This window comes from Aegilops tauschii, chromosome 4, assembly GCF_002575655.3.
Source record: "Aegilops tauschii subsp. strangulata cultivar AL8/78 chromosome 4, Aet v6.0, whole genome shotgun sequence".
In the NCBI taxonomy this organism is placed as follows: domain Eukaryota; kingdom Viridiplantae; phylum Streptophyta; class Magnoliopsida; order Poales; family Poaceae; genus Aegilops; species Aegilops tauschii.
The window spans coordinates 518933025-518960734 of record NC_053038.3 but is presented as its reverse complement, the minus strand read 5'-3'; the positions used below and the strand labels follow the sequence as shown (position 1 = coordinate 518960734).

General features: G+C 45.1%; 1 protein-coding gene across 1 annotated transcript; it reads right to left on the bottom strand.

Annotated features, from left to right (window-relative positions):
- Window positions 1-23635: 23635 nt before the first annotated feature.
- LOC141022064 (protein SMAX1-LIKE 3-like) lies at window positions 23636-26680 on the bottom strand. Its single transcript, XM_073497946.1, has 3 exons — window positions 26109-26680; window positions 24529-24694; window positions 23636-24436 (listed from the first exon to the last, which is right to left on the bottom strand). Exons 1-3 carry the CDS (start codon window positions 26678-26680, stop codon window positions 23636-23638), a joined length of 1539 nt encoding a protein of 512 aa, XP_073354047.1.
- Window positions 26681-27710: the final 1030 nt, after the last annotated feature.

The window sequence follows — 27710 nt, the reverse complement described above, 5'->3', positions numbered from 1 at the left end:
TGAGCGCTGGAGCTTGCATACTTTGTCAGCATTCTTAGGATCGACAAAACCTTCCGGCTGCATCATATACAATTCTTCCTTAAGGAAGCCGTTAAGGAATGCCGTTTTGACATCCATCTGCCATATCTCATAATCATAGTATGTGGCAATTGCTAACATGATTCGGACGGACTTCAGCTTCGCTACGGGTGAGAAAGTCTCATCGTAGTCAACCCCTTGAACTTGTCGATAACCCTTAGCGACAAATCGAGCCTTATAGATGGTCACATTACCATCCGCGTCTGTCTTCTTCTTAAAGATCCATTTATTTTCTATGGCTCGCCGATCATCGGGCAACTCATTCAAAGTCCATACTTCGTTTTCATACATGGATCCTATCTCGGATTTCATGGCTTCAAGCCATTTGTCGGAATCCGGGCCCGCCATCGCTTCTTCATAGTTCGAAGGTTCACCGTTGTCTAACAACATGATTTCCAGGACAGGGTTGCCGTACCACTCTGGTGCGGAACGTGTCCTTGTGGACCTACGAAGTTCAGCAGTAACTTGATCCGAAGCTTCATGATCATCATCATTAACTTCCTCCCCAGTCGGTGTAGGCACCACAGGAACATCTTCCCGCGCTGCGCTACTTCCGATTCGGAAGGGGTGACTATCACCTCATCAAGTTCCACTTTCCTCCCACTCAATTCTTTCGAGAGAAACTCTTTCTCCAGAAAGGGCCCGTTCTTGGCAACAAAGATCTTGCCTTCGGATCTGAGGTAGAAGGTATACCCAATGGTTTCCTTAGGGTATCCTATGAAGACGCATTTTTCCGACTTGGGTTCGAGCTTTTCAGGTTGAAGTTTCTTGACATAAGCATCGCATCCCCAAACTTTTAGAAACGACAGCTTAGGTTTCTTCCCAAACCATAATTCATACGGTGTCGTCTCAACGGATTTCGACGGAGCCCTATTTAAAGTGAATGAGGCAGTCTCTAAAGCATAGCCCCAAAATGAGAGCGGTAAATCGGTAAGAGACATCATAGATCGCACCATATCCAATAGAGTGCGATTACGACGTTCAGACACACCGTTTCGCTGAGGTGTTCCAGGCGACGTGAGTTGTGAAACGATTCCACATTTCCTTAAGTGCGTACCAAATTCGTGACTTAAATATTCTCCACCACGATCTGATCGTAAGCATTTTATTTTTCTGTCACGTTGATTCTCAACCTCACTCTGAAATTCCTTGAACTTTTCAAGGGTTTCAGACTTGTGTTTCATTAGGTAGACATACCCATATCTACTTAAGTCATCAGTGAGAGTGAGAACATAACGATAGCCTCCGCGAGCCTCAACACTCATTGGACCGCACACATCAGTATGTATGATTTCCAATAAGTTGGTTGCTCGCTCCATTGTTCTGGAGAACGGAGTCTTATGTGGGACTATCGTTATCAACGTTACATCTTTTGGTATTCACACTATGAATATGTGTAACATCACGTTCGAGATTCATCAGGAATAAACCATTGACCAGCGGGGCATGACCATAAAACATATCTCTCAAATAATAGAACAACCCTTATTCTCGGATTTAAATGAGTAGCCATCTCGAATTAAACGAGATCCAGATACAATGTTCATGCTCAAAGCTGGCACTAAATAACAATTATTGAGGTTTAAAACTAATCCTGTAGGTAAATGTAGAGGTAGCGTGCCGACGGCGATCACATCGACCTTGGAACCATTCCCGACGCGCATCGTCACCTCGTCCTTCGCCAGTCTCCGTTTATTCTGCAGCTCCTGTTTTGAGTTACAAATATGAGCAACCGCACCGGTATCAAATACCCAGGAGCTACTACGAATACTGGTAAGGTACACATCAATTACATGTATATCACATATACCTTTGGTGTTGCCGGCCTTCTTGTCCGCTTAGTATTTGGGGCAGTTCCGCTTCCAGTGACCACTTCCCTTGCAATAAAAGCACTCAGTCTCAGGCTTGGGTCAATTCTTTAACTTCTTCCCGGCAACTGGCTTACCGGGCGCGACAACTCCCTTGCCGTCCTTCTTGAAGTTCTTCTTACCCTTGCCTTTCTTGAACTTAGTGGTTTTATTCACCATCAACACTTGATGTTCCTTTCTGATTTCCACCTCCGCTGATATCAGCATTGAACATACCTCAGGAATGGTCTTTTCCATTCCCTGCATATTGAAGTTCATCACAAAGCTCTTGTAGCTAGGTGGAAGCGACTGAAGGATTCTGTCAATGACCGCGTCATCCGGGAGATTAACTCCCAGCTAAGACAAGCGGTTGTGTAACTCAGACATTTTGAGTATGTGCTCACTAACAGAACTATTTTCCTCCATTTTACAGCTGAAGAACTTGTCGGAGACTTCATATCTCTCGACCCGGGCATGAGCTTGGAAAACCATTTTCAGCTCATTGAACATCTCATATGCTCCATGTTTCTCAAAACGCTTTTGGAGACCCGGTTCTAAGCTGTAAAGCATGCCGCACTGAACGAGGGAGTAATCATCAGCACGTGATTGCCAAGCGTTCATAACGTCTTGGTTCTCTGGGATTGGTGCTTCACCTAGCGGTGCTTCTAGGACATAATCTTTCTTGGCAGCTATGAGGATGATCCTCAGGTTCCGGACCCAGTCCGTATAGTTGCTGCCATCATCTTTCAGCTTGGTTTTCTCTAGGAACGCGTTGAAGTTGAGGACAACGTGGGCCATTTGATCTACAAGACATATTGTAAAGATTTTAGACTAAGTTCATCTAATCAAATTATTTAATGAACTCCCACTCAGATAGACATCCCTCTAGTCATCCAAGTGAAAACATGATCCGAGTTAACTAGGCCGTGTCCGATCATCACGTGAGACGGACTAGTCAAGATCGGTGAACATCTCCATGTTGATCGTATCTTCTATACGACTCATGCTCGACCTTTCGGTCCTCCGTGTTCCGAGGCCATGTCTGTACATGCTAGGCTCGTCAAGTCAACCTAAGTGTATTGCGTGTGTTCCGAGGCCATGTCTGTACATGCTAGGCTCGTCAACACCCGTTGTATGCGAACGTTAGAATCTATCACACCCGATCATCACGTGGTGCTTCGAAACAACGAACCTTCGCAATGGTGCACAGTTAGGGGGAACACTTTCTTGAAATTATTATAAGGGATCATCTTACTTACTACCGTCGTTCTAAGCAAATAAGATGCAAAAACATGATAAACATCACATGCAATCAAATAGTGACATGATATGGCCAATATCATTTTGCTCCTTTGATCTCCATCTTCGGGGCACCATGATCATCTTCGTCACCGGCATGACACCATGATCTCCATCATTGTGTCTTCATGAAGTTGTCACGCCAACGATTACTTCTACTTCTATGGCTAACGCGTTTAGCAATAAAGTAAAGTAATTGACATGGCGTTATTCAATGACACGCAGGTCATACAAAAAATAAAGACAACTCCTATGGCTCCTGCCGGTTGTCATACTCATCGACATGCAAGTCGTCATTCCTATTACAAGAATATGATCAATCTCATACATCACATATATCATTCATCACATCTTCTGGCCATATCACATCACATAGCACATGCTGCAAAAACAAGTTAGACGTCCTCTAATTGTTGTTGCAAGTTTTTACGTGGCTTGTATAGGTTTCTAGCAAGAACGTTTCTTACCTACGTAAAACCACAACGTGATATGCCAATTTCTATTTACCCTTCATAAGGACCCTTTTCATCGAATCCGTTCCGACTAAAGTGGGAGAGACAGACACCCGCCAGCCACCTTATGCAACTAGTGCATGTCAGTCGGTGGAATCAGTCTCACGTAAGCGTACGTGTAAGGTCGGTCCGGGCCGCTTCATCCCACAATACCGCCGAAACAAGATAAGACTAGTAGCGGCAAGAAGAATTGGCAACATCTACGCCCACAACTGCTTTGTGTTCTACTCGTGCATAGTAACTACGCATAGGCCTGGCTCTGATACCACTGTTGGGGATCGTAGCAGAATTTAAATTTTTTTCCTACGCATCACCAAGATCCATCTATGGAGTATACTAGCAACGAGGGGAAAGGAGTGCATCTACATACCCTTGTAGATCGCGAGCGGACGCGTTCCAATGAACGAGGTTGATGGAGTCGTACTCGCCGTGATCCAAATCACCGATGATCGAGTGCCGAACGGACGGCACCTCCGCGTTCAACACACGTACGGAGCAGCGACGTCTCCTCCTTCTTGATCCAGCAAGGGGGAAGGAGAGGTTGATGGAGATCCAGCAGCACGACGGCGTGGTGGTGGATGTAGCGGGATCTCGGCAGGGCTTTGCCAAGCTTCTGCGAGAGGGAGAGGTGTTGCAGGTGGAGAGGGAGGCGCCAGGGGCTGTGGTGCTGCTGCCCTCCCTCCCCCCACTATATATAGGCCCCCTGGGAGGGGGGAGCCGGCCCTGGATCCCATCTGCATGGGGGGGGGGGGGCGGCGGGCAAGGGGAAAGGGGGTGGCTTCCCCCACAAGCCAAAGGGGGGTGCCCCCCGCCCCTAGGGTTTCCAACCCTAGGCGCAGGGGGAGGCCCAAGGGGGGTGCCCCAGCCCACTAAGGGCTGATTCCCTTCCCACTTCAGCCCATGGGGCCCTCCGGGATAGGTGGCCCCACCCGGTGGACCCCCGGGACCCTTCCGGTGGTCCCCGTACAATACCGATAACCTCCAAAACTTTCCCGGTGGCCGAAACTGGACTTCCTATATATAATTCTTCACCTCCGGACCATTCCGGAACTCCTCATGACGTCCGAGATCTCATCCGGGACTCCGAACAACTTTCGGGTTTCCTCATACTAATATCTCTACAACCCTAGCGTCACCGAACCTTAAGTGTGTAGACCCTACGGGTTCGGGAGACATGCAGACATGACCGAGACGCCTCTCCGGTCAATAACCAACAGCGGGATCTGGATACCTATGTTGGCTCCCACATGTTCCATGATGATCTCATCGGATGAACCACGATGTCGAGGATTCAATCAATCCCGTATACAATTCTCTTTGTCTATCGGTATGTTACTTGCCCGAGATTCGATCGTCGGTATCCCAATACCTTGTTCAATCTCATTACCGGCAAGTCTCTTTACTCGTACCGTAATGCATGATCCCGTGGCTAACTCCTTAGTCACATTGAGCTCATTATGATGATGCATTACCGAGTGGGCCCAGAGATACCTCTCCGTCATACGGAGTGAGAAAACCCAGTCTCGATCCGTGCCAACCCAACAGACACTTTCGGAGATACCCGTAGTGTACCTTTATAGTCACCCAGTTACGTTGTGACGTTTGGCACACCCAAAGCACTCCTACGGTATCCGGGAGTTGAACGATCTCATGGTCTAAGGAAAAGATACTTGACATTGGAAAAGCTCTAGCAAACGAACTACACGATCTTTGAGCTATGCTTAGGATTGGGTCTTGTCCATCACATCATTGTCCTAATGATGTCATCCCGTTATCAATGACATCCAATGTCCATAGTCAGGAAACCATGACTATCTGTTGATCAACGAGCTAGTCAACTAGAGGCTTACTAGGGACACGTTGTAGTCTATGTATACACACATGTATTACGATTTCCGGATAACACAATTATAGCATGAACAATAGACAATTATCTTGAACAAAGAAATATAATAATAACCATTTATTATTGCCTCTAGGGCATATTTCCAACACTCCCCCTAGTCCAATTCGGACTAAGCCTTGGGGGGGGGCGTGCAGCCTCCCCTCTCTCTTTCCCCTAAAGCCCAATAAGGCCCATAAACTCCCCGGCGAATTCCCGTAACTCTCCGGTACTCCGAAAAATACCCGAATCACTCGGAACATTTCCGATGTCCGAATATAGTCGTCCCATATGCCGATCTTTACGTCTCGACCATTTCGAGACTCCTCGTCATGTCCCCGATCTCATCCGGGACTCCGAACTACCTTCAGTACATCAAAACACATAAACTCATAATATCGATCGTCACCGAACATTAAGCGTGCGGACCCTACGGGTTCGAGAACTATGTAAACATGACCGAGACACGTTTCCGGTCAATAACCAATAGCGGAACCTGGATGCTCATATTGGCTCCTACATATTCTACGAAGATCTTTATCGGTCAAACGGCATAACAACATACGTTGTTCCCTTTGTCATCGGTATGTTACTTGCCCGAGATTCGATCATCAGTATTTCAATACCTAGTTCAATCTCGTTACCGACAAGTCTCTTTACTCGTTCCGTAATACATCATCCTGCAACTAACTCATTAGTTGCATTGCTTGCAAGGCTTATAGTGATGTGTATTACCGAGTGGGCCCAGAGATACCTCTCCGACAATCGGAGTGATAAATCCTAATCTCGAAATACGCCAACTCAACAAGTACCTTCGAAACACCTGTAGAGCACCTTTATGATCACCCAGTTACGTTGTGACGTTTGGTAGCACACAAAGTGTTCCTCCGGTAAACGGGAGTTGCATAATCTCATAGTCATAGGAACATGTATAAGTCATGAAGAAAGCAATAGCAACATACTAAACGATCAAGTGCTAAGCTAACGGAATGGGTCAAGTCAATCACATCATTCTCATAATGATGTGATCCCGTTTATCGAATGACAACTCATGTCTATGGTTAGGAAACTTAACCATCTTTGATCAACGAGCTAGTCAAGTAGAGGCATACTAGTGACACTCTGTTTGTCTGTGTATTCACACATGTATTATGTTTCCGGTTAATACAATTCTAGCATGAATAATAAACATTTATCATGAAATAAGGAAATAAATAATAACTTTATTATTGCCTCTAGGGCATATTTCTTTCAGTCTCCCACTTGCACTAGAGTCAATAATCTAGATCACATCGTCATGTGATTTAACATCAATAGTTCACATCACCATGTGATTAACACCCATAGTTCACATCGTCATGTGACCAACACCCAAAGGGTTTACTAGAGTCAGCAATCTAGTTCACATTGCCATGTTATTAACACCCAAAGAGTACAAAGGTGTGATCATGTTTTGCTTGTGAGAGAAGTTTAGTCAACGGGTCTGCCAAATTCAGATCCGTATGTATTTTCCAAATTTCGTCAACAATGCTCTACATGGAGCTACTCTAGCTAATTGCTCCCTATTTCAATATGTATCCAGATTGAGACTTAGAGTCATTTTGATCAGTGTCAAAACTTGCATCGACGTAACCTTTTACGACGAACCTTTTGTCACCTCCATAATCGAGAAACATATCCTTATTCCACTAAGGATAATTTTGACCGTTGTCCAGTGATCTACTCCTAGATCACTATTGTACTCCCTTGCCAAACTCAGTGTAGGGTATACAATAGGTCTGGTACACAGCATGGCATACTTTATAGAACCTATGGCTGAGGCATAGGGAATGACTTTCATTCTCTTTCTATCTTCTGCCGTGGTCGGGCTTTGAGTCTTACTCAATTTTACACCTTGTAACACAGGTAAGAACTCTTTCTTTGACTGTTGCATTTTGATCCACTTTAAAATCTTGTCAAGGTATGTACTCATTGAAAAAACTTATCAAGCGTCTTGATCTATCTCTATAGATCTTTATGCTCAATATGTAAGCAGCTATACCGAAGTCTTCCTTTGAAAACTCCTTTCAAATACTCCTTTATGCTTTCCAGAAAATTCTACATTATTTCCGATCAACAATATGTCATTCACATATATTTATCAGAAATGTTGTAGTGCTCCCACTCACTTTCTTGTAAATACAGGCTTCACCGCAAGTCTGTATAAAACTATATGCTTTGATCAACTCATCAAAGTGTATATTCCAACTCCGAGATGCTTGCACCAGTCCATAGATGGATCGCTGGAGCTTGCACACTTTGTTAGCACCTTTAGGATCGACAAAACCTTCTGGTTGCATCATATACAACTCTTCTTTAAGAAATCCATTAAGGAATATAGTTTTGACATCCATTTGCCAGATTTCATAAAATGCGGCAATTGCTAACATGATTCGGACAGACTTAAGCATCGCTACGAGTGAGAAAATCTCATCGTAGTCAACACCTTGAACTTGTCAAAAACCTTTTTTCTGACAAGTCTAGCTTTGTAGATAGTAACACTACTATCAGCGTCCGTCTTCCTCTTGAAGATCCATTAATTTTCTATTGCTTGCCAATCATCGGGCAATTCAACCAAAGTCCACACTTTGTTCTCATACATTGATCCCGTCTCAGATTTCATGGCCTCAAGCCATTTCTTAGAATCTGGGCTCATCATCACTTCCTCATAGTTCGTAGGTTCGTCATGGTCAAGTAACATGACCTCCAGAACAGGATTACCGTACCACTCTGGTGCGGAACATACTCTGATTGACCTACGAGGTTCGGTAGTAACTTGATCTGAAGTTTCATGATCATCATCATTAACTTCCTCACTAATTGGTGTAGGAGTCACAGGAACAGTTTTCTGTGATGAACTACTTTCCAATAAGGGAGAAGGTACAATTAGCTCATCAAGTTTTACTTTCCTCCCACTCTCTTCTTTCGAGAGAAAACTCCTTCTCTAGAAAGGATCCATTCTTAGCAACGAATATCTTGCCTTTGGATCTGTAATAGAAGGTGTACCCAATAGTTACTTTTGGGTATCGTATGAAGACACACTTCTCCGACTTGGGTTTGAGCTTATCAAGATGAAACTTTTTCACATAAGCATCGCAACCCCAAACTTTAAGAAACGACAACTTTGGTTTCTTGCCAAACCACATTTCATACGGTGTTGTCTCAACGGATTTAGATGGTGCCCTATTTAATGTGAATGCAGCTGTCTCTAGTGCACAACCCTAAAACGATAGTGGTAGATTGGTAAGAGACATCATAGATTGCACCATATCTAATAAAGTACGGTTACGACATTCGGACACACCATTATGCTGTGGTGTTCCAGGTGGCGTGAGTAGTGAAACTATTTCACATTGTTTTAACTGAAGGCCAAACTCGTAACTCAAATATTTTTCCTCTGCGATCATATCGTAGAAACTTTTATTTTCTTGTTACGATGATTCTCCACTTCACTCTAAAATTCTTTGAACTTTTCAAATGTTTCAGACTCGTGTTTCATCAAGTAGATATACCCATATCTGCTCAAATCATCTGTGAAGGTTGGAAAATAACGATACCCGCCGCGAGCATCAACACTCGTCGGACCGCATACATCAGTGTGTATTATTTCCAACAAATCCGTTGCTCGCTCCATTGTTCCGGAGAACGGAGTTTTAGTCATCTTGCCCATGAGGCATGGTTCGCAAGCATCAAGTGATTCATAATCAAGTGATTCCAAAAGCCCATCAGCATGGAGTTTCTTCATGCGCTTTACACCAATATGACCTAAACGGCAGTGCCACAAATAAGTTGCACTATCATTATTAACTTTGCATCTTTTGGCTTCAATATTATGAATATGTGTATCACTACGATCGAAATCCAACGAACCATTTTCATTGGGTGTATGACCATATAAGGTTTTATTCATGTAAATAGAATAACTATTATTCTCTAACTTAAATGAATAACCGTATTGCAATAAACATGCTTAAATCATATTCATGCTCAACGCAAACACCAAATAACATTTATTTAAACACTAATCCCGAAAGTATAGGGAGTGTGCGATGATGATCATATCAATCTTGGAACCACTTCCAACACACATCGTCACTTAACCCTTAACTAGTCTTTGTTCATTCTGCAACTCCCGTTTCGAGTTACTACTCTTAGCAACTGAACCAGTATCAAATACTGAGGGGTTTGCTATAAACACTAGTAGAGTACACATTAATAACATGTATATCAAATATACCTTTGTTCACTTTCCCATCCTTCTTATCTGCCAAATACTTGGGGTAGTTCCGCTTCCAGTGACCGAGTCCCTTTGCAGTAGAAGCACTTAGTCTCAGGCTTAGGTCCAGACTTGGGCTTCTTCACTTGACAACTTGCTTGCCGTTCTTCTTGAAGTTCCCCTTCTTCCCTTTGCCCCTTTTCTTGAAACTAGTGGTCTTGTCAACCATCAACACTTGATGTTTTTCTTGATTTCTACCTTCGCCGATTTTAGCATCGCGAAGAGCTTGGGAATTGTTTTCGTCATCCCTTGCATATTGTAGTTCATCATGAAGTTCTATGAACTTGGTGATAGTGACTAGATAAATTTTTCAATTACTATCTTATCTGGAAGATTAACACTTGATTCAAGCAATTGTAGTACCCAGACAATCTGAGCACATGCTCACTGGTTGAGCTATTCTCCTCCATCTTTTAGCTATAGAACTTGTTGGAGACTTCATATCTCTCAACTCGGGTATTTGCTTGAAATATTAACTTCAACTCCTGGAACATCTCATATGGTCCATGACGTTAAAAACATCTTTGAAGTCCCGATTCTAAGCCGTTAAGCATGGTGCACTAAACTATCAAGTAGTCATCATATCGAGCTAGCCGAACGTTCATAACGTCTTCATCTACTCCTGCAATAGGTCTGTCACCTAGCGGTGCATCAAGGACATAATTCTTCTGTGCAGCAATGAGGATACACCTCAGATCACGGACCCAGTCCGCATCATTTCTACTATCATCTTTCAACTTAGTTTTCTCTAGGAACATATATAAAACATAGGGAAGCAACAACGCGAGCTATTGATCTATAACATTATTTGCAAAATACTATGAGGACTAAGTTCATGATAAATTAAAGTTAAATTAATCATATTGCTTAAGAACTCCCACTTAGATAGACATCCCTCTAATCATCTAAGTGATCACATGATCCAAATTAACTAAACCATGTCCGATCATCACGTGAGATGGAGTAGTTTTCAATGGTGAACATCACTATGTTGATCATATCTACTATATGATTCACGCTCGACCTTTCGGTCTCCAGTGTTCCGAGGCCATATCTGCATATGCAAGGCTCGTCAAGTTTAACCCGAGTATTCTACGTGTGCAAAACTGGCTTGCACCCGTTGTGGATGAACGTAGAGCTTATCACACCCGATCATCACGTGGTGTCTCGGCACGACGAACTTTGGCAACGGTGCATACTCAGTGAGAACACTTTTATCTTAAAATTTAGTGAGAGATCATCTTATAATGCTACCGTCAATCAAAGCAAAATAAGATGCATAAAGGATAAACATCACATGCAATCAATATAAGTGATATGATATGGCCATCATCATCTTGTGCTTGTGATCTCCATCTCCGAAGCACCGTCATGATCACCATCGTCACCGACGCGACACCTTGATCTCCATCGTAGCATCGTTGTCGTCTCGCCAACTATTGCTTCTACGACTATCGCTACCGCTTAGTGATAAAGTAAAGCATTACAGGGCGATTGCATTGCATACAATAAAGCGACAACCATATGGCTCCTGCCAGTTGCCGATAACTCGGTTACAAAACATGATCATTTCATACAATAAAATATAGCATCATGCCTTGACCATATCACATCACAACATGCCCTGCAAAAACAAGTTAGACGTCCTCTACTTTGTTGTTGCAAGTTTTACGTGGCTGCTACGGGCTGAGCAAGAACCGTTCTTACCTACCTATCAAAACCACAACGATAGTTCGTCAAGTTAGTGCTATTTTAACCTTCTCAAGGACCGGGCGTAGCCACACTCGGTTCAACTAAAGTTGGAGAAACTGACACCCGCCAGCCACCTGTGTGCAAAGCACGTCGGTAGAACCAGTCTCGGGTAAGCGTACGCGTAATGTTGGTCCGGGCCGCTTCATCCAACAATACCGCCGAACCAAAGTATGACATTCTGGTAAGCAGTATGACTTGTATCGCCCACAACTCACTTGTGTTCTACTCGTGCATAAACATCTACGCATAAAACCTGGCTCGGACGCCACTGTTGGGGAACGTAGTAATTTCAAAATTTTCCTACGCACACACAGGATCATGGTGATGTACAGCAACGAGAGGGGAGAGTGTGTCCACGTACCCTCGTAGACCGAAAGCAGAAGCGTTAACACAACACGGTTGATGTAGTCGTACGTCTTCACAATCCGACCGATTCAAGTACCGAACGCACGGCACCTCCGAGTTCAGCACACATTCAGCTCGATGACGTCCCACAAACTCCGATCCAGCAGAGCGTTGCAGGAGAGTTCCGTCAGCACGACGGTGTGATGACGGTGTTGATGATGCTACCGATGCAGGGCTTCGCCTAAGCACCGCTACGATATTACCGAGGTGGAATATGGTGGAGGGGGGCACCGCACACGGCTAAGAGATCAATGATCAATTGTTGTGTCTATGGGGTGCCCCCCTCCCCCGTATATAAAGGAGTGGAGGAGGGGGAGGGCCGGTCCTCTCTATGGCGCGCCCTAGGGGAGTCCTACTCCCACCGGGAGTAGGATTCCCCCTTTCCTAGTAGAACTAGGAGCCCTTCCAAGTAGTAGGAGTAGGAGAGAAGGAAAGGGAAAAGAGAAGGGAAGGAAGGAGGGGGCGCCGCCCCCCCCCCCTAGTCCAATTCGGACTAAGCCTTGGGGGGGGGGGGTGCAGCCTCCCCTCTCTCTTTCCCCTAAAGCCCAATAAGGCCCATAAACTCCCCGGCGAATTCCCGTAACTCTCCGGTACTCCGAAAAATACCCGAATCACTCGGAACCTTTCCGATGTCCGAATATAGTCGTCCAATATATCGATCTTTATGTCTCGACCATTTCGAGACTCCTCGTCATGTCCCCGATCTCATCCGGGACTCCGAACTACCTTCGGTACATCAAAACACATAAACTCATAATACCGATCGTCCCCGAACTTTAAGCGTGCGGACCCTATGGGTTCGAGAACTATGTAGACATGACCGAGACACGTTTCTGGCCAATAACCAATAGCGGAACCTGATGCTCATATTGGCTCCTACATATTCTACGAAGATCTTTATCGGTCAAACCGCATAACAACATACGTTGTTCCCTTTGTCATCGGTATGTTACTTGCCCGAGATTCGATCATCGGTATTTCAATACCTAGTTCAATCTCGTTACCGGCAAGTCTCTTTACTCGTTCCGTAATACATCATCCTGCAACTAACTCATTAGTTGCATTGCTTGCAAGGCTTATATGATGTGTATTACCGAGTGGGCCCAGAGATACCTCTCCGACAATCGGAGTGACAAATCCTAATCTTGAAATACGCCAACTCAACAAGTACCTTCGGAGACACCCGTAGAGCACCTTTATGATCACCCAGTTACGTTGTGACGTTTGGTAGCACACAAAGTGTTCCTCCAGTAAACGGGAGTTGCATAATCTCATAGTCATAGGAACATGTATAAGTCATGAAGAAAGCAATAGCAACATACTAAACGATCAAGTGCTAAGCTAACGGAATGGGTCAAGTCAATCACATCATTCTCCTAATGATGTGATCCCATTTATCAAATGACAACTCATGTCTATGGTTAGGAAACTGAACCATCTTTGGTCAACGAGCTAGTCAAGTAGAGACATACTAGTGACACTCTGTTTGTCTATGTATTCACACATGTATTATGTTTCCGGTTAATACAATTCTAATATGAATAATAAACATTTATCATGAAATAAGGAAATAAATAATAACTTTATTATTGCCTCTAGGGCATATTTCTTTCAGAAATACATTGATCATCAATGATCTTTTTGTGTACAATCTGAATTGTCAATATGAGTCCTCACCGGTTTAGAAACCGGAGAAGTCTCATATTGTGGCCATAAATTCTACACATAGAGTTCAATGAAGACCAAGTGGTTGTGATAGTTTGAGAAGTAACATATTTAAGGTGGTAAAAACTTTGTTAGCGGAGCGAGGTGGGACTAAAAAACCGCTGCAGAATGAATCAATTAGGAACATCTAGTACCGGTTTGTGGCATGAACCGATACTAAAGGTGCTGGTGTGGCCCCAGCCTGACCACAGCCTGCCACAGCCTCTTTAGTACCGGTTTGTGGCACGAACGGGTACTAAAGGTTCGCCACGAACCGGTACTAATGAGCTCCGCCTACCTAGCTGTTGGAACCGGCACTAATGGTCACATTAGTGCCGGTTCAGTTACAAACCGGGACTAATGTGCTTCACATTCGGCCCTTTTTCTACCAGTGTGCTCCGTCAAGCCCGGACTATAAGGCACATCAATGTTTGCGAAAGTCAAAAATTTGTATGCTTGGCAAAGATTATAGAATAAATACAGTATCAACATCTGTAATACCTAATAGATAAAATATGAAAATACTTTTTATGATGGATCAAATGATACAAATTTGGTGTTGCAGATATTGATATTGTTTCCTAAAAACATGGTCAAACATGCACAAGTTTGACTTCTAAATTTTTCCTTGTTGAATGTCAACCATCACTGCTACACTCCCCCTACTAACTATATTTGGTACTATATATAAGATAGAAATTTTTCTAACGAGGTTCCTGGTTGCTAAGATACAAATATACCAACCGTGCATCATTGCTACACTCCCACTACTAGCTATTTACTTTATCCAGTGAAGGTATATATCAAGAAAATTGTTCATGCTTAGAACATAAAAGGGGAGATTCCAATTAATCGTATCATATGTTTTTCATAATCTACCTTGTTATTTCATGAATTGCAATCCGTCTAAAATAAACTGTCACCTAGACAAAAGAAGTTTGAATATATGTATCAACTTTGTATGCTTGTGCAGTAGTTTTATTGTTAACTAATTGCAAAAAGGTTCAGGTCTAGTACAACCTTGCGAGTTGCTCAAGGGGTGTGCCAATTTTTTTCAAAACGGAGGCAAAAGATTTGCCTCATCCATTAAATAAGGGAGAACAGAGTTTTTAGAGTGTTATAAAGCCTGCACATAAAGCTACGGCATGCCAATTACTCGCACAATATAATAAGCCCTAGTTTCTTTGCACCCGCAATAACCCAAAGCTTAGCCTCTTCAACGATTGCTTTTAGGAGGATTGGCGGCGGCGCACTCTTGTGGCGGAAGATACGAGCGTTTCTCTCATTCCATATTGTCCAGGAGACGAGCATTGTGAGAGAGGCCAAGGCACGTCTATTGGGGTTATGGATGTCGGTTCGCTTGTCCCACCACTCCATAACGGACTCCTCCAGGTGCCATGAGGTGGTGTCAATATGCACAAGTCCAAATTCCTGGATGACCAACTTCCATAGCCGAATGGTGAAGCGACACTTGTAGAAGAGGTGAGCGCCTGACTCGCCGTCCCTTCTACAGAGGGGGCAAAGACCGCAGTTTGCCTAGCCGCATTTCTCCAGGCGGTCGGCAGTCCAGATCCGGTTTTGCAAAGCCAACCAAGCAAAGAATTTGACTTTTGGCGGGGCCCAAGCTTTCCAAACCATGCGGTCTAAGGGTGATAGTGTCAATCCAAGGAATTGGGCCCTATATGCAATGGTTGCCGAATAGTTCCCGTCGTTGGAGTGTTTCCAAACAATGTCGTCCTCTGCCTGATCGTCGAGGTGGAAATCGCGAAGAAGTATCTAAAGGGTGAAGAATTGGCATATGTGGACAGCGGAGACGACGAAGTCACGGCCAATCTTAAAGATCCAAGCATTTCCACGGAGGGCCTCCCTTACTTTCCAATTTTTTCTCTTGGAGGCATGAAAGATTAAAGGGGCAATGTCCTTAGGCTTCCATCCAAGGAGCCACAGAGAGTCTCAAAAAGGAGTTTTGGCACCATTGCCAACGGGTGATGGTCGTCGAGGCGTAGAAGAAATCAAGGTCCTCCTCTGTGCAAGGGTTGCCAAGGCCCACCTAGAGTTTGCGTGAGTCCTTCCATTCATACCATGGCCATCTTAGTCGCAGAGCATGGGTGAGCTTGTTTTTGTGTTGAGAACCCCAAGACCGCCATAATCCTTAGGGCGACAGACCACCTCCCAATTGACCTTGTACTTGGCTCCGGTCGTTTTATCAGAGGGGTGTGCCGAAATGGCTGAACCAGTCTAATATGTTGGTGCCGCTCTCTTTCTCTCACTCGCATAAACGAAGGTGGAAGATGGAGCACACAATTTTTTCGGCGCACAAACGCCTCCGCCGCATGAACGGCACCTCGGCCGCACGAACGGCATCACTTTACTAGGCACATACCCGGGCGCGGCAACACACCGCAGCCTACCCAGAGGAGCTCTCTCACAGCCGACCGGGCGCATACCACGGTCCCGGTGGAGACTACATCATCTCTGGCTCCTACGCACAGCTCATACCGGCGCACCTACAACCAGTACATAGGGAAGGGATTTATATGCGGGCTCACGCAGAGCCGGCTGCCACACTCGGCCACGCACGCACTAACTAATCACACGCATGCACGCCCCTTACTTGGCCCGCACACACACGCATCTACTTATCCATCTAATGCATGCATGCATGACCCGGCCACCCCAACCGGCCACTGACCCACGGCCAGCTACGCGACGCACGCACACACACGCACGCCGGTTAGAACGCATGCACCAGACTAGTCAATCCACTAACCAACTAACTACATGCATCAAGATTAGTACTAACATAATACAGAAGTCGTTACCCAAAAAGCAAAAAAGCTCCGCTGGCAGAGATGCCTACAGGTTCTATAACTCACAGGCTTGCCTCCACCTAGATAGTGTCGATAAAAGTATTCGTTGCACAGAGTGTCTGCTTACCTTTCTCACTCTGTACACACTGCACACGGACGAAGCTACTAGAATAGAAGTCTCAGGTTTATTAATTGTACTGGTGTCAGCTCATCCCAATGAACACTCGCTAGTACTGACTTAATGAAGGTTTTGCTAAGTGTCAGCTGACACCATTGCCCATATGCAAGCTCCGTCCCTGCGCGCGCGCAGCATTACCATTACTACTTGACACTATTTGCAGCGGCCACTGGCCACACAGCAGAGCTGGTTGAAGACGATACCGTACGGGTGTGGACGGATACGCGAGCCATGCATTTCAAACACAGTTAGTACTTGTTAGTTGTAAAACCAAACACTATGTAGTCCGTCGCAGGTGCAGGCCAGGCACGTGCCGGTAATTGCCAAGGAGCTGGAGCACTTGTCGGTCTCGATTCCAACCGGCCGGGATTAAGTAAGTTTGGATCGACATTGCATGCATCGATGTATTAATGCCGCGCGCTGCCATGGCATGCTAGAGCTCTGCGCCCGTTCCGAGCTGCTCACCATGTCATGAGGCTTGCTCAGGCGCTCAGCAGAAGCCTATTTGCTTACAGTACCGCATATTTATTGTTGCCAAGAATCATTCCGGTTGGATTTTAGCACCACCATAGACAGGGCTCTACATGCGGTTGCCCTCTTTCTTGACATTGCTTGTTTAGAATCCATGTAACACGTGATAATACTCTTATTTATTTATTGCAGGGAAATACTCATATTAATAATTGGACCCCGATAATTCTCGACTGTTCGGATTTTGCCCATGGCAAATCAAAAGTTTTTTATGACAATTTTAGTTGACGTGAGGATGACAAGTTTAGTTGGTAAGCATGACAATTCTGGCATCTGTTCGTCTTTTGCCAAAAATGCCATGTTTGTCAATTAAATTTGTCATCTTCGTGTCAACTAAAATTGCCATAACAAATGTTTGATTTGCCATGGCCAAAATCCAAACATTTGGGATGTATCATTTCTGAAATAATTATATGTAGGCTAAACCAACGACAACAAGAACTTACCCCACTAAGATCAACTATAACAAAAGAGCCAAGTAATGACTATATGTTGTTGTCATGTCATTTATAGCCAATTTATAACCAACAAGGTGCTTAAAGTTGTCACACAAAAAAAAAACTATAGCCAGCAAGTATAATTATTAGGTATAAATATGTACTACTAAGGGCATCTCTAACGCGGACCCTCAAACCACCTGTATACATCCGGACCGTGCGGTACGGATGTGTTGTGCCATCTAACGCGGTCCTATATCGGTCCGAACCACGTTTTTCCCGCAAACCAGAACCAAACGTGTGTGTGTGTGTGGGGGGGGGGGGGGGGGGGGGGTTGCTGGAGTCTGGACACGAGACACGTCGAACTCTTACACCCATGGTCCGCCCGTGTTTTTGTAGCTGCCCGTCATGTTTTCGCGGCAAAATCCCCACTCTCTTCCTCCACCCCATCGCTCTCCACCTAATTCCTGCCCTTATCTCCCACTCTCTTCCTCCCTCCCAGCGCCGACGCATGTAACTAGACTAGAGCATGCCGGAGTTGGAGGTGGTGGAGATGCAGGAGGATCCCAAAATCACCCTCGCCTGAAAGATCAACTCAACGACGCAGCTTCTATGTCTCGCCTTTAGCGAGATGGGCCCAGCACTCGCCTCTAAGCTAGCTCAGCATGGGCAAACCCATTACGCAGATGGTTTCTTTTTCATTTGTTTGCACCCCACGTACCTACATTATATGTACATAAAGTTTTTCAGGCTTTCTTTTTGTTTTTGATTACATATGTATTTTTCATTTTACTAATCTATTAAAAACGATCATCATGTATATAATGAAATGTTCATCATGTATTTAAAAATGTTCATTGTGTATTAAAAATGTACAAGCGTGTATCATAAAAATTAAAATTACTTCATACAAATTCATCATGTATTTTTTAAAAATGTTTGTCATGTCTTTAAACAACAATCATCATGCATTTAAAAAATCTTGATGTGTATTTGCCAAATATTTAATGGATATATTTAAAATATTCAACCTATTTAAGAAATTGTTCATCATGTATTTCGAAAAATATTAGACGTGTTTGAGAAAAATGTTCAGTTTATCTTCAAAAAATATTCTCGGCATATTAAAAAGTATCCATAGTTTATATATAAATGTTCAATGTTCATTTAACAAGTATTCACCATGTTTTAAAAATGTTGAACGTGTATTTGTAAAATGTCTATCGGTAAAAAATCTCTTAACCTGTATAAGGCAAAACATGTGTTCAAAGAAGTTGACATGTACTTGAAAATGTAATGAAAAGAGGGAAAACAGAAAGGAAACAAAAAAAAATGAAAATCCTTATATAAACCCATAAAACCATGTAGAGAAAATATGTACAAATAGAAAACAACTGACCGAACCTTCCAAAAACTACACAGACTTCCCAAACCGCTATCCGGCCACACCCCTTTGGTAGCCTTGAACAGATCCCTCTGTTTCGGGCATTTGGTGGGTTTGCCGCCAAATCCTATTCGGCGCCTTAAGCGCCGAATATAGGCCATTTCGTACAGGGCGCATACCCCCCGGTCTCCATCGATGCTATATGGGCCGGCCTTTTTACCTTCTTTCTGATTACGAAAACGCGAAGTAAAATAAAAGCGGGTGAACAGGGATTCGAAGACACAACGTACACCGCACTAACCACCACGCCACCATGCCCAACGTGGTTACACTCATCTTTCTCGTCAATTTCTTCTTGTATTTTTCCTTTTCCCTTTTTCCATTTTTCCGTTTTTCTTTTTTCTTTCTTCCTGGCTTGATGCAAAAACAATGAACTTTTTCTCAAATTTGATGAACGGTATATTTCAAATTTGGTGAACTTTTTCTCAAAATCGATGAACTTTCTTCAAACTCGATGAACTTTTTTTCAATCTCGATGCACTTTTTTCTCAAATTCCATCAACATTTTTCAAACTCGGTGAACTTTTTTTCAATCTCGATGAACTTTTTCAAATTTGATGCACTTTTTTCTCAAATTCAATGAACTTTTTTCAAACTCTATGCTTTTTTGAAGCTCAATGAACTTTTTTGAAACTCAATGAACTTTTTTTCAAACTCCATGAACTTTTTTCAACTTCGATGAACTTGTTTTCAAATTTGTGAACTTTTCTTCAAAATCAATGAACTTTTTTTTCAAATTCGTGGAATTTCTTAAAAATTGATGAACCTTTTTCCAATTTGCCAACTTTCTTCAAATTCGGTGAACTTTTTTTTGTTTTTTTGCGATCTTTTTATGTTTTTGTTAAAAAAAATGTCAGAAAGTCAACAGGTCAGTCAACCACGAAGTCGAACAATGACGAGCCTAGCGAACGAGCGAACACAGGTGCGAGCGAAGACCAGAGAGCAAGCTGGAGGAGGACCGCTTAATGGGCCACGGCCCACTTTAATGGCGCGTGAGCGCCAGCTTCCTTTCCTGGCGCTATAGGCGCCGAGGAGGAGCTCTCGGGTTTGCCTATATGTCTCACTTGTAGCGAGGCAGTAGCTCGCGACGTTTCAAGCGATAATATCTAGTGGGCCGGCCTAGTAGTTGTTTCTCTTGTGTTCTTTTTTTCCTTTTAGTGATATTTTGAAAATTTCTGGACTAGATTCCAACACTATTCTGAGACTGTTAGCCACGTATGGGCCAGTCCGGTGCAGCATGATTGCCCGTTCATGATAATTAAGAGGAAGATGGAGAGAGTAGCAGTAGACCTGAAGATCTGGAGCTCATCCCTATTCGGATGCGCAAGGATCCAATTTCACATAGCGAACGAGGTCATCCTCGGGCTAGACGTGGCGCAAGAACAGAGACAACTATCTGCCGCAAAATTTGAGCTCAGAAGGAAGCTGAAGCTGAGGGTTGTGGGACTAGCCGCCATAGAGAGGGCCAGGAAGAGGCAGGCATCCCGAATCACCTAGTTAAAAGCGGGCGATGCCAGCACTAAATTCTTCCATGCAAAGATCAGCTCCCGCCGGAGGAAGAACTTCATCCACACTTTGAAGGTGTCTATGAGGCGCCATAGGCGCAGGAAGGGTCCTGGTCTGTTCGGTTCTGACAACGTTGCCCACGTTTGCCATGACTGCAGTGAAGGTGCCAAAGAAACTTCTGAAAGATATTGACAAGGCCAGGAGGAATTTCCTATGGGCGCACGACGAAGAGGTCTCCGGCGGGAAGTGCAAAGTGGGCTGGAGCAGGGTATGCTCACCGATGGAGTCCGGGGGACTCGGTCTGCTTGACCTGCAAAAATTCAGCAAGGCGTTGCGCCTTCGGTGGCTCTGGCAGGAGTGGCAACGTCCCAAGAGGCCTTGGTGCGCCTCCCCCCACGCCCCCTGAGATGCTTCGGACGAGGCCCTCTTTGCATCTGCCCTGGCGGTCTCCATTGGCGACGGGCGCTCCGCGAGCTTCTGGAAGTCAACGTGGATTGGCGGGGCCCCGCTCTCGACCTCCTTCCCAAGCTTGTTCAGCCTCACAAAGAAGAAGAACAAAACAATCAAGGCTGCCCTATCAAACGACCGGTGGATCACGGATCTCCAGCATGGCGATACTAGAAGCATCGCAGTAGTCTTCCTGCGCCTATGGCGCCTCTTCAACGACTCCAACCACTAGTAGAAAAAGGGCCTTTAGTCCCGGTTCATAAGGGCCTTTAGTCCCGGTCTGGAACCAGGACTAAAGGGTCGTTACTAAAGCCTCCCCATTTAGTCCCCCGATACTAAAGGCAATTTTATGAAATTTTTTTTGAATTTTTTTGAATTTTTCAAATTTCTTAATTATTTTAACCTCTAATCTCTAATCACCCCTCATCACTGCTCAATTTAACCTCTAATCTCTAATCACCCCTCATCATTCCAAATCATCTAACTTCCCGGACGGTCACCCATCCTCTCACTACTCCAGCCTGAGCACGTTTAACTTCCGGGTTCTATTCTCCCTCGTTTCCAAGTCTGCACTTGTTGTTTTCCTGACAATAGTAAGATGTCAATCCTATTAACCCTCAGGAATTTAGCTTGAGCATGAAGTCACACATTTCACTGTTTGAGTTTGAAACTATTGTTCTAAAAAACAATAATTATTTAGTAACACTAATATTTCTTGAATAAGTAGTTTGACCATAGTTTGACCGGATTTGACCAAAATTCAAAAAAACTGAAATAATTATTTACTAACACTAATATTTCTTGAATAATTAGTTTGATCATTCTTTGACCACAATTTGACCACAGTTTGACCAAAATTCAAAAAAACTGAAATAATTATTTAGTAACACTAATATTCTTGAATAATTATTTAGTAACACTAATACTTCTTGAATAAGTAGTTTGACCATAGTTTGACCAGATTTAACAAAAATAAAAAAACAGAAATTTGAGCATAACTTTTTTCCTTTTAGAATTTGAGGATTCTAAAAATTTGCAAATAGGCCGTAGGCCGTCAAAATCGGATGCGGATTCTCGTGCTGAACATTTTGATATATTATACGTTTTTTTCTGACATCGTATGCAAAAGTTATAACCGTTTTACATTTTCCCTACACATTTTGCAAAATATGTCCAAATTTAAGTTTTTAAATTTTCCTAACTAGTACATGTGGTAACATAACTACATCGGGAAGGATTTTAATTTTTGAATTTTTTATCATTTTCTTTTGCTTTTTACAAAACTGAAAAGGCGATCCAGGGAGGGTAGAGTTTGAAAATGGGACCTTTAGTACCGGTACTAATGGGGTTTGAGGCATTAGTACCGGTTGGTGGCTCGAACCCTAAAGGTCTAACCTTTAGTACCGGTTGGTGCCACGAACCGGTACTAATGGGCATCACACCCTTTAGTCCCGGTTGGACTAAAGGTCCCATTTGAACCAGGACTAATGCATGTACGGTGCCCTAGCCGCTCGAACCGGGACTAATGCTCACATTAGTCCCAGTTCGTGATGCAACCGGGATTAATGCTTTTTTCTGGCCGAACCAAAGCCCTGTTTTCTACTAGTGAACTGTCCAACATCAACCTCAGTGATGAGGCCGCGGATCAAATCAGATGGACGGCCGACAACTCAAGAACGTACACGGCAAGCTCCGCCTATAACATGCAGCTCGCTTCGTCTCCCGAGGCTGGCTACAAGCCCCTCATCTGGAAGGCATGGGCACCAGGGAAGCTCAAGTTCTTTTTCTGGCTGCTCCTGCTCAACAGGCTACCGTGCAATGATCGGCTACAGTGCAGAGGATGGCCAAACAGCTATTTCTGCCCACTATGTGTACGCAATCTCGAATCCTCTGTACACCTAATTTGGAGCTGCCCCTTCTCCAGGTCCATCTGGACCACGGCAGCAACCTGGGACAGCTGCACTTCCCTGTCAGCAATGGCCGGCCAGGACACTTGCTCGTTGGCAATCGCAAAGAGGATCATCAGGACGGCAAGGAAGGAGAACCGGAAGGGCGTCCGCTCCATGATTCATCATGATCGCATGGGAAATCTGGATGGAGAGAAACAACTGCATATTTCGTCAGAAAATTCCCTGCCGTTTGGATGTCATCGCGGCCGTCGGAAGAAATTTGGAGCGATGGCTCCCAGCGGGGGCAACAACATTGGAGATTGATCCCTTTTGGGAATCATGTAGTGAGATAGAGCCCATTTTGTGGGGGTTGTCTCTTCTTTTCTCTTTCTCTATCCATCGCCGATCACTTGATCAACAACTTGTTTTCCCGTATGCTCCCTTCTAAATCAGTATAAGCCAGTGATGAGCTGGATCTTTCAAGAAAAATAGGGAGTGAAAAAAATCTCCTTAATTCAAAACAATAAATTCTGAAGGCGAAATCTAACAATTCAAAACCTTTCGAAATACCTAGAATGGTAAGAGAAAAATAATCTCTCCTAATTGAAAAGGAAAACACCATCCACAGCATTCATGAGCCCCTCGTCATCAGCCAAACTGTCTTCCTCCTCCTCTTCCTCATCCACTGCACAAACGTTCAAATTCCAGCCATGACGACGACGAGATCTCACTTCCATCTCCGCGGCATCACCTTGCTCATTGTTCTGTCCGCTAAAGCGTCGCTTCACCCATGGGGAGGAAGATGAAGCCACATACCTCGAGTCCAAGACGTCAGAGGCGCTCAGCACTACGATGGCATCCTCCAGGCTGACCATGTCGCCATTGCATGCCCTCACCATTCCTCCATTAACGATGGCATTCTTGACGCGCATCTCCAAATCGCGATCCAGACGGTCGACGCCGTCTATCAATATAACGCGGTGAGGGTTCTCCCTGACCGCTTCGAACAGCCTCGCCCCGAGGCCGCCACCATTGCCGTTGTTTGGTGATCTCGGCCTCTTGAGGGTGAGCTTGCCGCTCCGTGCGGGAATGTCGGGGTCACCCTGCACATGCAGGACGGTGAACTCGGCGTAGGAGCCAAACACGAGCCTTGCAAGCTCCCGAGCAACCGCCATCTTGCCGCCACCATCCCTTCCTAGGAAGAGCAGCCAGGTCGTTGCCATCAACGACGACGAGCTCGACGTCCTCCTCCCCTTCACGCCGGATCGGCACCGGAGCACCGTGGTCGATATGCCGGGGACGATGCTCCCATGCCACGGAACGCGCAGCTTGAGCGCGTTGCAGAGGATCTTGAGATTTGTCGCTGTGAGCTCCGTGAACTTCCGCCGGCGGCAAGCAGCCTGCATGGGTAATCAATCCGATTATGATATTCACTTCATTAGAGAAATACAGTAGATACATGTACGTATCTATCTGGATGTATTATACGTACCTCTGTTTGAAGACTGGTGCCACTGTAGGTTAATCTGATATGAGTTTTATCTTTGTAGCCGCGGAGCCACGAAGGAATGTTCGGCGTCGTTTCGTCTAGCTCGGTGCTGCCAAAGATGCTCGGTCGCCCTAGTATTGATTTTACTAATTTGCTAGCGTGACACCCACTGCAAGAAAAACACAGGGAAAAATTAGCGTGCATTTCTAGTTTTTAGCCCGTGGTTGTCTGCGTCATAATGATGCAGCTACTTTTTTGGAAAGGTAAGGCTATATGAGTGTTCTTCATTAACATTTGCAAAGTCACATGCTAGGAAACAAGTGTTTCCACCTTCAACCCCTATAGATAAGCTAGTAGGGTTAGGGCAAATCAAAGTTTAGTTTCCGGAGGCCACATGGCAGCCTCAGGGGGCCTTAAGCACAGATTTAAACCGAGTGCCCGGCACTCAACTTACTCGCCATGTCGTTAGCATGCCTGCCCGTCAATTGCCTTTTTTTGCCATGGGTTGCAGATTTTGCCTCGGCGTACCAGTACGCCGAGTCCCCGACAAAAGACACTCGGCTTACGTCGGTATGCCGATGAACTGTATGCCGAGTGTCATACTCGGCGTACCGTACACCGAGGTGAATTCAACCTTCGCTGGGCGGTTTGCACACCCGACGTAGTATGTTTTCCCAGTAGTGATGTGAGGGGAGAGAGGAAGAGGTCTACATCACTACACACAAGGCTTTATCCAGTGGGGTGGTGTCAAACATAACAAGTAAGATGCAATAATGATGCCAAGAGGAAAAATAAAGAGATTCATCAAACGCTTTAAAAAAATATTTTTGCGAAAAAATCCATTCAGGTGAGCAATAATTAAGACACATCTAGATGTGCCCTAGACAAACCCATAACCTATATCTAAAAAGTGATACCCGGGCGTATGTGGGTATGTAATGTTTTAAAACCGTGTGTGTGCACATGTGGTGGGGAGGGGGCCTGAGTATTGTGTGCTGTTAAGACCTTCAACCCTTTAGATCGTTCTGATTTTATCAGTAAGTTAATTAAAGTGCGGCTCTATTCAAGCTTTTTGTCTAGAAAAGGACATTCAGTGCCATAATCACACCATAGAAACGGAACATCATATCTTAGGTAAGAAGAAGAAAAAAGGCTAAAAAAATAATCTACACAAAACAAAATGTCAATCACAACTTTCTTTTTTTAGTCAAGTTGAAATGTCAATCACATCGGTGTTGAGATATTTGGTATAAGAAGTTTAGTCATGTGAATAATAACTTATATTTTGGCGCATTTCTTTTCAAACTGAGGGGCGTACCCCTGATTTCATTTAATTGATGAAAGGAAACCGATAAAAACAGTGTAAACATTTGTTCAGGTGATCCAAACCCTAGGCACCCAGGAGAGAGAAACCAAGAAAAAAAAAAGGCTCAGCGGACACTAGGATTGAAACGATCATATTCAGCATGACGGCAGAACACCATGCCCTAGCTAGGTAAGAAGACGGAAAGCTAAACTTTCGTCTAAGCAAAACAATAGGGCAATCAGATCGATAAACGTCCACGCCATTCTGTGCCAAGTACCTTCTGTCCGGGACGGTCTCCAGAGATGGCTGCCCTCCTCCAGCCATAATCTTGTCGGCAAGCAAATTTGGAGAACGCGCGGCGACGTTGCAGCCTGCTCTCGTCGATTGCTCCAACGAAGCGACGACGCTGGCCCTGACCTGGGAGCTCGAGAATCCCGCCGCGCGCATGACGCGGTTGACGCTGGGGTCGTCGAGGACGGAGACGACGAGCTTCTGGAGCTCGACCTTACCCTCGCCCCCGCCCCTGCGCCGGTGCGACTGCGGCCGCTTCAGCGCGGCCACGAAAGCGTTGGACGGCGCCGGGTCGCCACCGTGGCGGGCCTCGGATACGGGGAGGCCGGTGAGCGCGAGGTCCAGGCAGAGGTCGAGCGCGTTGTGCTGCAAGGGGTGGGACTGGGACCTGATGCACGCGGCGCGAAGGATGCTTGCCGGCGCCGGGGACGAGAGCATTGCGCTTGCGATGTGGAGCGGGGTGACCTGCGCGTGCCCCCGCCGCGCCGCCAGGCTCACCGCTTGCCGCACTACGGCGGCCGCCTCCTCCCCCAGCGAGTGCCCGTCGGTGACCCGCATTCTACTCATGGATCAGTTCGAGCTAGCGTAGTAGAGGCAGGTGTTTCTTCTTTGTTCGAGGTAGGTGCGTGGCAGAGATTTATGCATGCATGGCACGGCGGCCTGCATGCAGGAGTAATTGCATGCGCTCCCCCGGCCCGCCGGCCGGCCGGCTCCAGTATCTCTACGTACGGAATATATTGGGATCAGTTAGCAACCTCCATCGCCCATCACATCACTCCTTGCCCAGAAAATCTAGCGTACGCATGCATGTCACAGCACTCCTTGATCTGCCCAGAAAATATACCGTACGCTCGAATGAACAGAACTCATGCCCCTCTGCATGTACATATATGGAAATTATGCGATCCATCAGCAGTCATGGCTGCAGGAAGGGGCACCCAAGGACGCCGTGCCTCATGCATGCAGTTAGTCATGGCAGAAGGGTACATAGGGTGACGACACAAATGGTCCCAAAACATTCACCACCCTTACTACGCAAAACAACTAAAGCCAACCAAAAGACCGGAATCATTTTCATCGGTTTGCACCACACCCCTACAAAGATCTTGTAAGAGCATCTCCGGAAGCTTTCCTTTCCCAAAAAGAATACCACCTCACCGCACCGCCGCCGCACGCCACCAGCTGCCCGCGTTGCCCCCTTGCCCTGCCATTGGTCGCCAGAGCTCGCTGGTGTCTTCCGTGTGTGTGTGTGAGAGAGAGAGAGAGAGAGAGAGAGGGAGAGAGAGAGAGAGACACATATCCCATGCTAAGTATAGTAGTTCTTTTGCGAAATCGATTTCGAAAAAGAATGGATTTGGTCTTATACGTACATACGCGAGGAAGGTAATCAAAAAGGAGAGAAGATGCGTTCTTCTTTCTTTTATCACTTAGGAGCCGTGCGAGATGAAAGTCTCATGCATGGTTTTGCATGAGAGAAAGAAGCGAGGAATCCTCTGAAGTTGTATTGAGAATCTGTTATAGCAACACAATTGTGAAACCCAAGATAAATTATAGGAAGAGACGCAATAAGCATTTATAGAGGATGATT

Coding starts and splice junctions, on each gene's coding strand:
- LOC141022064 (XM_073497946.1), bottom strand. CDS start 26,680: ATGCGGGTCACCGACGGGCACTCGCTGGGGGAGGAGGCGGCCGCCGTA. Junction 24,695..26,108: donor GAGACCGTCCCGGACAGAAG/GTACTTGGCACA, acceptor TTTTTCTTGCAG/TGGGTGTCACGCTAGCAAAT. Junction 24,437..24,528: donor GCACCAGTCTTCAAACAGAG/GTACGTATAATA, acceptor TTACCCATGCAG/GCTGCTTGCCGCCGGCGGAA.